The sequence below is a fragment of the Podarcis muralis genome, chromosome 2 (genome assembly GCF_964188315.1).
Source record: "Podarcis muralis chromosome 2, rPodMur119.hap1.1, whole genome shotgun sequence".
Lineage (NCBI taxonomy): Eukaryota > Metazoa > Chordata > Lepidosauria > Squamata > Lacertidae > Podarcis > Podarcis muralis.
The window spans coordinates 113,816,278-113,832,266 of record NC_135656.1 but is presented as its reverse complement, the minus strand read 5'-3'; the positions used below and the strand labels follow the sequence as shown (position 1 = coordinate 113,832,266).

Here is a 15,989-nt window from a genome sequence, read left to right as displayed (position 1 = left end):
GCTTGTAATTTCCCACTTCCCTTTCAAGCTAACTAGCTTAGAGGAAGCTGAAAGCATACATGTCTCATTGCTTAGCAACTTGGCCTTGGCTGACCGGCATTAGAAAGCTTATCAAGCCTCAGGGATGCGAAAAATGCGGGCTGTTTCTCAGGGCTGTTTTCATCCAAAAGCAGACACTCAGTGAACCGAAGAATGCTTCAATTCACGTTCACTCTCACAGCCATAAGATCACCATACCTTGAGGGAATTCGTTGCTCGTATTATCAGCAAAAACGCCTCCTCCGGTGCTCAGCTGCCCTTTGTAGCTTCCCATCTGCTCGCTACCACATTCTTTCTTTATCTCCTTGCAGAGGATGAATTATGATCTATCAACCTCCTTAGCTGCTTTCATGGATCGATGCCATCAGGTCCGTGCTACCAGATGTCGGGATTCAAGCCTATATGAGTAGTAACTGGCAACTCTCCAGGCACCCGGCTTGATCTCCTGTTGACCTCCCTGTCTGCATTCCTCAGCGAGATCCAGGCAGAGGTCGCGATAGGCGATCCTTCTCAACGTGAGAAGAACACACCCCCTCTTTCTTGCCCCCCCAGCAGGGCAAAGAGATAGACAGAAACGTATTTACATGCCTTTATTTCTGTCTTTGCAGCATTACAAAAAACATGACTGCTCTCTTCAAGCTCCAGCAGTCGAGTGACAAACACTTCCTGTACTTCTTGTACAGCTCAGATTACACTCTGAGCTAATTCCGGTGCTTCGCACTGAATTGACTGTCCCTCTGTTTCCCACGGACAGTCCCAACATCATGTGATGTTTTCAAGCTAGCAGCTCGCAGCTGCATTGCTTCTATATCGTAACAATATTTTCCTTCATCTGACATCCTGGTAGAAAGCAGGCCTGATTGTGCTGAATTTTTTCTGCTAAAACACCTTTCATTCTATTGCCCAAAATATGAGCAATACTCTAAATGGAGTATTTTTCTCGCCTTTTAGTTCAAGAATTATTGATTTGTGGTCCGAAAGTGTTCTTAGTTGTATTTCTGCATTTTTAATCTATGGAATTCCATCCTACAGGAATGATGGCCAACAATTTGGATAGCTTGAAAAAAGAGGATTAGACTGATGTCTGTGCTCTGTCCTCGTGGTCCTAGGCAATTATGCTTCTTAAAATAGGAGTGTTAAAATAGGAGAAGGTGCATATTGCGATTGACGTGTGTTAGGTTCCTTTCTTGTAAGTCTTAACAGGATTCTCTTCCCCTTCCTCCCCACTCCCAAACAGGTGAAGAAGATGATGGCCAGAATTCTATGGAGCCATCTGTGAATTCATTGGGAAGAACAAAGAAACAGTTTAAATGCATGGAATGTGGGATGTGCTTTAGTCACAGTGGAAGTGGAATCCACATAGAGGAGAAACCATTTAAATGTACTGACTATCGAAAGAGCTTCAGGGACAATGGAACTCTTAGAAAACATCAACGAACTCACACAGGGGATAAACCATTTGAATGTACTGAATGTGGAAAGTGCTTCAGTCGATATGGAACACTTAGAATGCACAAACGAACTCACACAGAGGAGAAACCATTTAAATGTATTGAATGTGGAAACAGCTTCAGTCAAAATGGAAACCTTAGAATACATCAACAAACTCACACAGGGGAAAAACCATTTGAATGTACTGAATGTGGAAAGTGCTTCAGTCGATATGGAACACTTACAATACACCAACGAACTCACACGGGGGAGAAACCATTTAAATGTATTGAATGTGGAAAGAGCTTCTGTAGAAGTGGACACCTTAGAATACACCAACGAACTCACACGGGGGAGAAACCATTTGCATGTATTGAATGTGGAAACAGCTTCAGTCAAAATAGATACCTTAGAATACATCAACGAACTCACACGGGGGAGAAACCATTTAAATGTGTTGAATGTGGAAAGAGCTTCAGTCACAGTGGACACCTTAGAAGACACCAACGAACTCACACGGGGGAGAAACCATTTGCATGTATTGAATGTGGAAACAGCTTCAGTCAAAATGGAGACCTTAGAATACATCAACTAACTCACACGGGGGAGAAACCATTTAAATGTACTGAATGTGGAAAGTGCTTCAGTAGAAGTGGACACCTTAGAATACATCAACGAACTCACACGGGGGAGAAACCATTTAAATGTGTTGAATGTGGAAAGAGCTTCAGTCAAAATGGAGACCTTAGAATACATCAACGAACTCACACGGGGGAGAAACAATTTAAATGTATTGAATGTGGAAAGAGCTTCAGTCGAAGTGGACACCTTAGAATACACCAACGAATTCACACGGGGGAGAAACCATTTAAATGTACTGAATGTGGAAAAAGCTTCAACAGGAAGGATAAACTTACATTACATTGGCAAACTCACACAGCGGAGAAGCTTTAGTCAATATGGAACCTTAGGAAATATCCACTAATTTACATGGGGAGGTCTTAATACAGTGGCACCTCGGGTTAAGTACTTAATTCGTTCCGGAGGTGTATTATTAACCTGAAACTGTTCTTAACCTGAAGCACCACTTTAGCTATTCGGGCCTCCTGCTGCCGCCACACCACCACCACACGATTACCATTCTTATTCTGAAACAAAGTTCTTAACCCGAGGTACTATTTCTGGGTTAGCACTGTCTGTAACCTGAAGCTTATGTAACCTGAAGCATATGTAACCCGAGGTACCACTGTATAGTACTTTCTAGAGCAGTTTCTCGACCTGTGGGCCCCCAGATGTTGCTGAACTGCAACTCCCTTCACCCCTAGCTAGCAAGGCCAGAGCTCAGGGATGATGGGAGTTGTAGTCCAACAACATCTGGGGACCCACAAGTTGAGAACCGCTGCTCTAGAAGGTTTTCTGTTTTAATTATTAGATTGCCTGCGAAGGCTCTGACCTTATAGGCCCTTTGTCAAACTTTAATTCCTTCTATTCTAGGGTCTGCTCTTATTGCTTTCAAATACACTTCCAGAAGTGTGATAAAGAGGAGAGGAGAAAGAGGGCAGCCCTGTCTTGTTCCCTTAGAGATATTAAAAGCTTCTGGTGTTTCACCATTTATAATTAGTCTGACCTGTTGGGAATTATAAATCGCTTTTATACCACTACATATTTTCTCACCCAAACTCATCATTTCCAAAGTGTTTTGCATGAATGCCCCCAAAACATGATCCAATGCTTTCTCCGCATCCACCAAGATCTTGGCTGCCTTTTTATCTGGTCTCATTTCTAGGTATTCTATTGTATCTACTACCAATCTTACGTTGTTGTAAATTTGTCTTCCGCGCAGGAAGCCTGACAGATCTTTCTTTATTAAGCTTGCCAGGATCTTTTTCAATTTATTGGCTAAATTTTTTGCAGATAATTTATAATCTGAATTTAGAAGTGAGATTGGTCTATAATTTTTAATTTACTCTAAATTGGATCCATATTTCAGTATCAATGTAATTAGGGCCTCTTGCCATTATTCTAGCACTTGTCCTCCTTCTAAAATTTAGTTCATTATTTTTTCTAACACCGGTAATATGGTCTCTTCCACTTTTTGTAATTCATTAAAGAAATACCATCTGGACCAGGGACTTTACCATTCTTAGAAGTCACAATTCCTTCTTTAATTTCATTAATATTAATAGGGGCATTTAAGTATTTCTATTCTTTCTCTTATTTTTGTGGCAATCCTATTTTTGATTGACTTCCGGGTTAGCGCCATCGTCTAATGGCGGATTCCCTCCGAGCTCCGGAGGGAATCTGCTCAGCAGGGGTCGGGTCCTGCCGCGCCGGCGACGCAGGGACCCTCAAAAACCACGGGCGCAGAAGCCCTTGGACTTGGTGACTCGGCGGGCACCGTTTGCGCCCCCGACCCGCGAAGGAGCCTTTTTAAAGGCTACGGAATGGGGGACGGGGAGCGGCGCGGTGCTGAGAGTCCTCTGCTTCCCCTGCCGAGTGAAGCCGCATGCCATGGACGGAGAGCACTGACTTCTTCCTTTGAACATTTGGATTAAAAGCAACAGCCCATGAGTAATACGGAAATTTGACTTAAAAGGAAAATTTTCTACTTTGAATTTGGCACGATCGAGGAAGATGCAAAAAGGAAGTCCATCTCCCCGCCTTGTAAACAACTTAAAGCAAGGACTAGATAACTAAGGTTGAGAGAATAACCTTTTCTTTATTGGATAAAGTTATTAATTTCACAACTGGAAAGTACAAGTAAATTTGCTGGAGGATAAGAGTTGATTTTGAGAGCTGAAGTGCAACCCCCCGGGAACCGGGAGTGATTCGCGAGAGAGCCTGCTGAAGAGATACAAAAGATTTTGACAGCTGTCAAAGTAGCTGTCAAAGTTGGGGAATAAAAAGAGAACATTGTTTCTGGTGCCTTTGCTGGTTAGATTTTATACAATTTGGATATAATTGTTGAAAACAAGGAATAACAAGTTAGTCTGACTTTTGGGTTAGAACTGGAAGGATACTAAGTAACCATAATCCCTCTAGAGGGGGTTTGGGACATTGCAAGAATGGCTGTAAGTGGAAAAATACTCACTGAGTTGAACAGGACTTTTTATCTCCTGGGAAAGCTTCAACAACAAAGCAATATTTTGACTACAGGGGTCTTTACACTGAAGGAGACAATAAACATATCTATTGAAAATGGAAAGGACTTGACTCAAGTTTTTGTTTCTGAACCAAAAGCCCCTGTAGTGGAACTAGAAGTTTTTGCAGCTGAGCAGGAAAAGAAACCTGAGAAATGTGATGAAAGGGAACAAGAGATATATGAGGATCTGGAAGGGAATGAAGGAGGAGCCACATTGCCGCAGAAGATCAAGGAAGGCCAAAGGCCTGTTAGGAAGGACATAAAGGAAAACAAGAATTGGATCATGAAAATTTGGTTTGATTTGGACAATGAGGATTGGAGAGATCTCCTGGTGTGGAGATCTGAAGATCTATGGATTACAAAGTTGAGCAAGATGGAAGTTGGAGCATTTGGGACATTCAGACTTAAAAGGATTAAGAAACAAGGCTTGAATTCCACTTTTAAATATAGAGGTCTGGATGGAAGAAAAATGGACATTTTCGAGACAGAGCTTCTCCGAGATTTGGTGCTTGATATAAAGGACTACCCAAAAAACCGGCAAAGAGGAACTGAGAGAGAATTAAGGGCCTCGGACGTGAGGTCTCCAGGCTGATAACAGATAGACTGATGGACATTGGGGATCGAAACCGGGAAAGGGGGGATGGAGTTTGGGAATCCAAAGGGTGTACAATTATATTTTAAACTTTTCTTTTTTCTTTATTTTGTCTTGTTATGAGTATAAAAAAGGGGAATTCGTGGAAGGGAATTGGGGGCGACCTTAGAAAAAGATTCTAATGCTTAAAGACTGGATTATAAAGGAAAAGTGGCTTTATAAAATGAACTAAATTGAATAATGGGCTAAATATAACAAGGTCAGAAATTGGGGATAAGAACTTGTTGAACTAAACAAATGGAAATGGAATACAAGAAGGGGAGGTGTGGGGAAGTCCTGGAAAGATGTTATTGAAAGTAAGGCTTAAATGTAAATGTTTGCTTTTTTCTTTTTTTCTTTTTTGGATTTTTAGGAAATTTCAATAAATATGATATTAAAAAAATAAAAATAAAAAAATCCTATTTTTTTGTCAAGTTCGTCCAGCTCACTTCCATTTGTGTTGTTGTTTTGCGGCAGATTTACTGTAATTTTTGCTCCAAAACACACACTTTTTTGCTCCTAGAAAGTAAGGGAAAATGCCTGTGCGTGTTACGGAGCGAATGCACTGGATCAGAGTCAGTCAAGCAAAGCGGGAGCTGCTTGCAGGGGCAGGGCTTTGCACGGCTCTAGCTTTTAGAGTTTTAGGGCAGCAGCTGAAGAAGGAACAAAAAGGGTTTTCTTGTGTGAGTTTCTTGTGGCTGTTTAGCTGCTCTCTCTGTGCAAAGGTCAGAGGGGGCAGGGCTTCTGTTGAGAGGACCACTGTAGTCACCCCCAACGACACGTTCTCAAGATGGAGGGTGAGGGAACAGCTGCAGTCGCCTGTGGTTCCTGCGCAATGTTTGCCATCTTGCCAAAGGTTGCAGGCAGCTTTACCTGCAGCAATTGCATGTTGATTGCCCTCTTAAAAGACAAAGTCCAGCAACTGGAGGAACGTGTAGCTACGCTCCAAAGAATTAGAGACCTGGAACTCTTCTTGGAAGCAACAGAGCACACCGTCTCCACCAAGGAAGAGACAGGGGACTCCCCTGAGAAGGTGGCTAGTTCACCAACACAGGAGCCAGATATATGGAGAAACGTGACTCAAAGAAGTAGGAGGCCCAGGGTTCGCTCTGATTGTTTAGAAATACGCAATCGCTTTGAGGTCCTTTCCCCTACCATGGAAGACGAAGAGCAGACTCCATTTGAGGATCTCTCCCTCATTACAGTCGATCAGGTATATGAAGACGAGCAGCAAAGGCAGTCCTCAGGGAATGTCCAGGCGACCTTGGAACGGACAGCTCACAGAAGAACCCCGACCAGACCTAAGAGGAGGCGTGTGGTGGTGATAGGGGATTCCCTACTGAGGGGAACAGAAGCAGTGATCTGTGGGACTGACAAGATGTCTCGGGAAGTGTGCTGTCTCCCCGGGGCTAAGATCCAAGATGTAACTGAACGACTGCAAGGAATCATAAAACCCACTGACAAATACCCCTTCCTCTTGGTTCATGTGGGAACCAATGACACTGCAAGCAATAGCCTCCAGAAGATCAAAAGAGATTACGAGGCTCTGGGCAGGAAATTGAAGCAATTAAATGCACAAATTGTCATCTCATCTGTCCTCCCAGTTGAACGACGTGGCCCAGGGAGAGAGGGAAAAATAGTGGAAGTGAACAACTGGCTTCGCAAATGGTGTAAACAGGAACGGTTTGGATTCTTAGATCACGGACTGCAGTTTCTTGAAGATGGACTTCTGGCAAGCGATGGGCTGCACCTCACAATGGTTGGGAGGAATGTTTTTGCAAAAAAATCTCAGAAACCTCATCAGGAGGGCTTTAAACTGACTAATGTGGGGGAGGGAGACAGTGCTCCTGAAGGTAGGAGTCTATCAATTGATGAAGATGATCATCCAAATGTCATAGACCGAATGGAGCAAAGAGCATGCAGACCTAGTGGTGGGAGGAAAAAATCCTTAAATAAGAGACATGGGGGAATGATTAATGGACTTCAATGTCTGTACACTAATGCGCAAAGCATGGGAAATAAACAAGATGAGCTTGAGCTCCTGGTACAGCAAACTAAATATGACATAATAGGAATCACTGAAACCTGGTGGGATAAATCCCACGATTGGAATGTAATAATGGAGGGATACAATCTATTTCAAAGAAACAGACCAGACAAGAAAGGAGGAGGAGTGGCGTTATATGTCAGGGATGTGTATACCTGTGAAGAGATCCAAGATTTAGAACCTCAAAGCCAAAGTGAGAGCATTTGGGTGAAAATTAAGGGAGAGAAGAATAACAGTGACCTCATTGTGGGAGTTTACTATAGATCCCCAAGCCAAACGGAGGACATAGATGATGCCTTCCTGGAACAGATGGCCAAGCATGCAAAAGGAAGGGAGATAGTAGTAATGGGGGACTTCAATTACCCTGATATTTGTTGGATGTCAAACTCAGCCAAGAGCATAAGGTCAAACAGATTCCTCACTGCCCTTGCAGACAACTTCATTGTCCAGAAAGTGGGAGAAGCAACAAGAGGAACAGCCATTTTAGATCTGGTCCTAACCAATGTTGATGACCTGGTTAGTGGGGTAGAAGTGGAAGGATCATTAGGCGCGAGTGATCATGCTCTTCTGAAGTTTACTATACAGCGGAAAGGAGCAGCCAAGCATACTAGGACTCAATTTCTCGACTTTAAGAAAGCCGACTTCATAAAGCTTAGGGAAGTGCTGGGTGAGATCCCATGGACAGTAATACTAAAAGGAAAGGGAGTTCAAGATGGCTGGGAGTTTGTTAAGAGGGAGATAGTAAAAGCACAACTTCAGGCAATACCAATGAGACGGAAACATGGAAGGTGCCTAAAGAAGCCAGGGTGGCTATCTAAAGAACTTTTAACTGAGTTAAGATTAAAAAAGGATGTGTACAAAAAATGGAAAAGGGGGGAAACCACCGAAGAGGAATTCAAACAAATAGCCAGCACGTGTAGACACAAAGTCAGAAAAGCTAAAGCACAAAATGAACTCAGGCTTGCTAGAGAGGTTAAAAGCAACAAAAAAGGCTTTTATGGGTATGTTCGTAGCAAAAGGAAGAACAAAGAAACCGTGGGGTCACTCAGAGGAGAAGATGGTGAAATGCAAACAGGGGACACAGAAAGGGCTGAACTCCTCAATGCTTTCTTTGCCTCAGTCTTCTCCGATAAAGAAAACAATGCCCGACCTGAAGAATTTGGAGCAAATGATTCAGCAGAGGAAACACAACCCAGAATAACTAAGGAGATAGTACAAGAATACTTGGCTAGTCTAGATGTATTCAAGTCTCCAGGGCCAGATGAACTGCATCCAAGAGTATTAAAAGAACTGGCAGATGTGATTTCAGAACCACTGGCAGTCATCTTTGAGAATTCCTGGAGAACAGGCGAAGTCCCCGCAGACTGGAGGAGGGCAAATGTTGTCCCTATTTTCAAAAAGGGGAAAAGAGAGGACCCAAATAATTACCGCCCAGTCAGTCTGACATCAATACCAGGGAAGATTCTGGAGCAGATCATTAAGCAAACAGTCTGTGAGCACCTAGAAAGGAATGCTGTGATCACCAATAGTCAGCATGGATTTCTGAAAAATAAGTCATGTCAGACTAACCTGATCTCGTTTTTTGACAGAATTACAAGCCTGGTAGATGAAGGGAACGCAGTGGATGTAGTCTACCTTGATTTCAGCAAGGCATTTGACAAGGTGCCCCATGATATTCTTGTAAAGAAGCTGGTAAAATGCGGTCTTGACTATGCTACCACTCAGTGGATTTGTAACTGGCTGACTGACCGAACCCAAAGGGTGCTCATCAATGGTTCCTCTTCATCCTGGAGAAGAGTGACTAGTGGGGTGCCACAGGGTTCTGTCTTGGGCCCGGTCTTATTCAACATCTTTATCAACGACTTGGATGATGGACTCAAGGGCATCCTGATCAAATTTGCAGATGACACCAAACTGGGAGGGGTGACTAACACCCCAGAGGACAGGATCACACTTCAAAACGACCTTGACAGATTAGAGAACTGGGCCAAAACAAACAAGATGAATTTTAACAGGGAGAAATGTAAAGTATTGCACTTGGGCAAAAAAAATGAGAGGCACAAATACAAGATGGGTGACACCTGGCTTGAGAGCAGTACATGTGAAAAGGATCTAGGAGTCTTGGTTGACCACAAACTTGAGATGAGCCAACAATGTGACGCGGCAGCTAAAAAAGCCAATGCAATTCTGGGCCTCATCAATAGGAGTATAGCATCTAGATCAAGGGAAGTAATAGTGCCACTGTATTCTGCTCTGGTCAGACCTCACCTGGAGTACTGTGTCCAGTTCTGGGCACCACAGTTCAAGAAGGACACTGACAAACTCGAACGTGTCCAGAGGAGGGCAACCAAAATGGTCAAAGGCCTGGAAACGATGCCTTATGAGGAACGGCTAAGGGAGCTGGGCATGTTTAGCCTGGAGAAGAGGAGGTTACGAGGTGATATGATAGCCATGTACAAATATATAAAAGGATGTCACATAGAGGAGGGAGAAAGGCTGTTTTCTGCTGCTCCAGAGAAGCGGACACGGAGCAATGGATCCAAACTACAAGAAAGAAGATTCCACCTAAACATTAGGAAGAACTTCCTGACAGTAAGAGCTGTTCGACAGTGGAATTTGCTGCCAAGGAGTGTGGTGGAGTCTCCTTCTTTGGAGGTCTTTAAGCAGAGGCTTGACAACCATATGTCAGGAGTGCTCTGATGGTGTTTCCTGCTTGGCAGGGGGTTGGACTCGATGGCCCTTGTGGTCTCTTCCAACTCTATGATTCTATGATTCTATGATTCTATGATTCTTTGCTTGCTTTACAGCCAGGAAGAGGGGCTATCTGAAAGTAAGCAAAGCGAGAGCCGCTTACACGCTCTATGAGGCTCTCACTTTGCTTGCTTTCAAGCGACCTACGGCTCGGAGGAGCCGGGGAGGAGGGAGAGAAGGAGAGCCATGGCAGCAAAGTGGGCAACAGCCGCTTACACGGGAAGAGGGACAGACGGGAGCCATAGCGAGCTGGGAGGAGGCAGGCGGTTCAAAGCAAGCAAGCGCTTTTAAAGTAGCCAGCAACAGCTGCTGCAGCCTCAGCTAGCAAAGGTCCGCGCACGCTCTAAACGGAGCAATAAGGCTGCAGAGGGACAGCAGGCCACAGGAGGGCTTGGATCAGGAAGGATAAAATTTAAGCAACCAGCAGCAATAAAAACACCAACCTGGAGCTCTCAGTCACGAGCGCAGTGAAAACCAGGAAGTAAAAAAAAAGGCTGGGGAGGGCACGAGATGAGGGAGAGGGGGAAACTAGGCAAATCCCCCACTTCTCAGCTGTTTTCAGGCAGGATAGATTTGAGCATTGTCTGGGTCCTAGTGCCCCTATCACTTTTTTGTGCTACATTCTATTCCTGCTGGTGGCTGCTTATCACTGATACCAGTAGCCACGTGTACAAACAAAGTAGAAGGCTGCAAGGAGGAGCGCTTTTACACAGCTAATGGCGACTCCCCAGCAATCCAAGTCCTCCTTACTTGCTCACATCTATTCTGCCTCAAAACAAGCAACAGAAGGAACAGGCTGCAAACTGTTAAATGGAAAAAAACCCAGGCACAGGGCAAATACCTTAAGTATACCTTTAAAGCAACAGTGCTCTTTTCCTCCCCGAAAAGCTCCCTGAAAAGCTCCTTCTCCACACACCCCATTTTCCTCCTCTAAAAACTACGTGCGTGTTACGGTCAGGTGCGTGTTATCGAGCGAAAAATACGGTAACTACAACCAACATCTGGTATCTTCTGGGTGGCCTCCTTCTGCATTGTCAACAAGTGACAACTGTCATGGAACAATCCCCAGTGTCTCTACAGAAAATGTTACAGATGGGTAGCCGTGTTGGTCTGCCATAGTCAAAACAAAAAAAATTCCTTCCAGTAGCACCAAGGTGCTACTGGAAGGAATTTTTTTTGTTTTGTCTACAGAAAATGTTATTGATGGGCTTGTAGGGGCAGGGGAGAGAGGCACTCTGCTAGGTGGATAGGGTTGTGGGATAGAAATGTCAATAACCAAAGACTGAACTGGAATAAATGTGTAACCTGCCTCAAGATTCTTTGTGGTTGTTTTGTGCTTTCATATTAACTACCGTATTTTTCGCTCTATAACACGCACCTGACCGTAACACGCACATAGTTTTTAGAGGAGGAAAACAAGAAAAAAATATTCTAAATGAAACAGTGGATGTATCATTTTTGTGCTTCATGCTGTGGCCACAGACATGTGATTTGACGGTGAGTTTGGGGTAGCCCAATGCAAAAATCCTGAGAATCCATGTGGATCTGTGCTTTGTAACCACGTTTTTGCACCATTGCAGCCCAAGGCAACAGTGGGTGCGTGATTTTTTTGGTGCAGGCTGTAGCCATGGATATGCTATGTGATCTGATGTTGAATTTGGGGTGACCCTATGCAAAGATCCTGAGGATCCATGTGGATCCGTGCTTTGTAACCACGTTTTAAGTGGGGAGGGAAGGGACATGGAGCACCGAGAGGGGTGTGCGGAGAAGCAGCTGGCTAAGAATGCAGGCGAGGGGTTTTACCGGAGGGAGGAAAGGAAGGCAAAAGTTCCCCCACCCACCCAAGCCAGCCAGCGCTCTCTCTCTCTCTCTCTCTCTCTTTCTCTCTCTCTCTCCCCACCTGCATGTTGCCTGCAAGTCCCTAGACGCAGCAGCAGCAGCAGCAGCACCGGAGCACGGAGAGGAATTACAGTAGAAGGAAGGACGCTCTGCTTTCCCCTCTGCTTGCCTGGAGGGGAGGGGTTTTCTCTGCTCTTTGTTCCGTTTGAGCAAACACAGTAACGAAACAGAAGGGGGTGGGCAGTAAGACCCTGAAGCAGAATGCAGGAAAGCAATCGCTTTCTCTCTCGGGAGGCTCGAACGCATGTGTGGCTGCCTGCAATCAGTTTACCACACCAAGAATGAAGATAAACTGGTAAAATAAGGGGGCTGGGTTAAAGCTAAAGGGAAAACCTCAAAGATCCCTCAAGAGCAAGGCAGGGGTTCAGGGCTCCCAAAGCCAAGCTGCAGCCTTAGAAGGGGGAAATGGGGCTTTCGGAGGTGGTTTTTACTGCCCCGCTGCTTCCATTTTTTTAAAAGGCAAATTGCAGGAGAAGATGCAGCAGTCAGTCACTCACTCCCTCTAAGCACCCACGCTAGCAAACAAACACACAGGCAACCACACACTCACAAAGCACACACACTAGCAAACACACAGTCGCGCTGCAAACACAGTCAAGCGATCAGAGTGGCCAAACCTCCTAGCAAGCACTTCCCTGGCTTCTGCTGACCGCAACGAAGACGACCCTTGAAGAAAATGTGTGATGCACTCAGGCCAGTCGGCTCCAGGGACCACACATTCACTCAATAACATGCATAGACATTTCCCCTTACTTTTTAGGAGAAAATATCTGCGTGTTATAGAGGGGGAAATACGGTACGTCTATACAAAGTGCACAGCCTTTGACCCTCCATAGAGAAATGGGGAGGAATGAGGAGCCTGAATAGCTGACTAGAAGGAAAGGTACCCTGGTAAGCTTCTGTCAGTTTTGAGGGGGCTTTGTATCATTTAACTTCAAAATGTGGGAAATGTTTGTGGGGCCTCCTCCTCCCCCTGTTGCTGCTATTGAGTGGGGCCCTGGATATCTGCCCCAAACGTTTGCCTTGATGGTAGCAGGATGGAAGAAGTCAAGTGCCCAGAATAAAAAAGGAAAAGTATTTTCTGCATCTTTCTTGATTGAAATGGGATGTCTGAAACCTCAGACTAAGTTCATGTTGACAGTATCAAAACTGCTATTCATAACCCAGTTAATGTATTACTGCTGATATAAAGAGTCTATCCTTCAGAGAAATACAATATAATGCTGTCCGAAACAAACACTTTAACCAGATAAACTTCCCTTCTGGGAGGTGGGGCAAGATGCTGAGGGAATCTATTCTATCTTCTATTCCAGTTGTGGGTTGTAGTTGCATCTATACAAAATGCATAGCCTTTGCCCCTCCATAAAGAAATAAATGGGGGGGGGGAGAGACAAGAGCTGGAATAGCTGACCAGAAGGAAAGGTAACCTGGGAACTTCATGTTGATCGACCACCCCAGCTCCCTGACCCCAAGAAAAGACCAGTCCAGGGAGGCAGGTGAGCATTACAGCTACACCCCACATTATGCTCTCCAGTAGCTATTCCTTCAGCCAGGCCTATTTTCATTCAGTTCTTAGTGTGTCCATGGGTGTGTGCGTTTAACGTTTCCTTTCCCCCCCTTCCTCCACGCCAATGCTTTCAGCCCCAGAAGAGGAGCTCCCCTTGGTGTCAAAGGGGGGGGGGGTCCAAGGGAGCATCTGGAGCCCTGCCATTCCTTCTGGCGCTGGTCCCTTCCCCTCCTCTCTCTGCCACCCCAGGGCCACTCTTGACTCCCCAGCAGGAGACTGGATCTGTCTGTGATGGTGAGATGTCCTGGCTGGTTGAAGGACCACTTCCTGTTTCCTGGAGCTCCTTCCTCCTTTCTCATGCCAGGTGGAGTCATGAAGCAGGTGAAGACTGAGCACACCTAAGGGCAACATGGGGGGGGATTCTGCTTAACCTTTCCCCCTCTGCTCCTTTTCTGGATCAAAATCCCCAGCTAATCTGTCAAGCTGCTGCTGCTGCTGCTGCCTGTCACTGTTCCTGTGTCTCTGGAGTGTTTCTTTGAGGAGAATACAGGACGCTGCAAAAGACATTGTGTGTAATGAGTGTGCAATAAGGTAGACAGAGGCTGAGCCCTCCCTGTAATGGAAACAGGGAGACTTCTGTCCAGGAGATTTCTGTATAAAAAATTCTTCGCTGAGGTGGAAGGGGGGGACTAAGTGTCATGCATTGAAGTTCTCACCCTGACCACCAGGGGTATTGTGTATATAGTTTTCACTCAGGTCCATGTCAGTTAATTTAGGCGGGAAACCCTGGGTTGTTGTTGTTACAATGTTGACAGCCGGCTGCCTATAAAAGCAGGCCGGCTGAGCTGTTTGAGCTCAGTTCATTTCCAGCTTAGTATAAACAACCACTTGGAGAAATCTCTGTGGCGTCTGCCATATCCACCCACAATTTAATACTAAGTGAGGTTGGAGTGGAACCGTGTTTACATGAACATGAGAAGGCAAAATATGCTCTCCATTTAAATATTTATTAAAATAATTTATTCAGTTACCCAGAAGAGTTATTTTTTGCCGTAAACTACTTCATACATTGTAAGAAGTAGGTCCTGAGACCCTTGATCCCCTTCCTTAAAACACCATCTGAACAAAGTTGGTGAAGCAGTAAAGAGTTTATTGAGGACAATAGGTGAAGGTAAAGGGACCCCTGACCATTAGGTCCTGTTGAGGACGACTCTGGGGTTGCGGTGCTCATCTTGCTTTACTGGCCAAGGTAGCCGGTGTACAGTTTCCTGGTCATGTGGCCAGCATGACTAACCCACTTCTGGCGAACCAGCGCAGTGCACAGAAACGCCATTTACCTTCCCGCTGGAGCGGTATGTAATAAAAAAAATTAAGGTCTTATATATATTTAAAATGTTCATAAAAGTACCAACCAAGCACATACATAGATATGTGGACGACATGTCTGGAGCAGCACAGGAAAAGCAACAACATTCAAATTTCTGTTGTAGACCGCCTTTCTGTTGTAGACCGTGATACAGGTATGATGCTTGTGGGGGGTGGTCTTGGGTTACACCCCTTCTGTGATGTATGTATGATGTATGGAGGGGTGGTCTTGAGCTCTAGGGCAGGGAATTTAAAAGGGCTATATAAGGGCAGGCACACCTTTGTTCTGGGTCCTCCTCCTCTTGCGTGTGAGGGGAGCAACCTGTTGCAACAGTTCACTAAAGATCAGGCTTACTAGCTGTTTGCTTCTCAATATTCTCTGTTTGGTCTCTGTTATTTTCTCCTACTGATGGAGAACCTGCAAAGGACTCTACAAGGGCACTTGTGTCCCCCATAAGGGAATAAGGGCAGATTTTGTTTACAACAGGTACCTCTTTATCTACTTGCAGTTTGATGTGCTTTCGAACTGCTAGGTTGGCAGGAGCAGAGACAGAGCAATGGGAGCTCACCGCTTCGCAGGGATTCGAACTGCCAACCTTCTGATCGGCAAGCCCTAGGCTCTGAGGTTTAACCCACAGCGCCACCCGCGTCCCTTGTTGAGGACAATACATTCTTGACAAAGCGGGGGTCCAAAGTAGGCACAGTCCAGCTGGGGCAAATAATGAGTTTATATTCCCTATGCACACGTTCCCTCCCTCGCCTTCCCATTGGTTGGGTGCTACAAGGTTTTCCTTCCCTCAATTATCAGATAACAGACAAGAGGCTGAGCGTGGAGAGAAATTTCTCGTTCCTCCTCAGAGTTGCCTCCACTTCCGGCTTCACCAGCAGAGATAATTTCCCGGCTTGCAAAGGAGGGAGGGGAGGAGGCGGGAAGGGGGGCTGCATAGTGCGGAGGCGGAGGAGGGAGCTTCTTCCTAATTAAGGCTCCTAATTAAGCGCCCTCACTCCCTGCCTCTCACGAGGGGCTCCCATTCCCGCCCCCGCTGCCCAGGATTTCGGGTGAGTGCAAAGCCAGTGGCGGGGAAGGAGGGAAGGGGCTTTGCGAGGGGGTCCAGGAGGAGAAGCCCCCGGATGGGGAGAGGCGGCCCTGCACAAGATCCGGGCGGGGAGAAGAGAA

At 45.5% G+C, this 15,989-nt stretch overlaps 1 protein-coding gene across 1 annotated transcript in view; it reads left to right on the top strand.

Annotated features, from left to right (window-relative positions):
- Positions 1-15,989, top strand: part of LOC114592407 (uncharacterized) — a 73,131-nt gene that overhangs the window by 44,327 nt on the left and 12,815 nt on the right. The window contains 2 exon segments of the mRNA XM_077923560.1: positions 1,277-2,423; positions 10,098-10,120. Coding sequence (XP_077779686.1) covers positions 1,277-2,423; positions 10,098-10,120 — 1,170 coding nt within the window.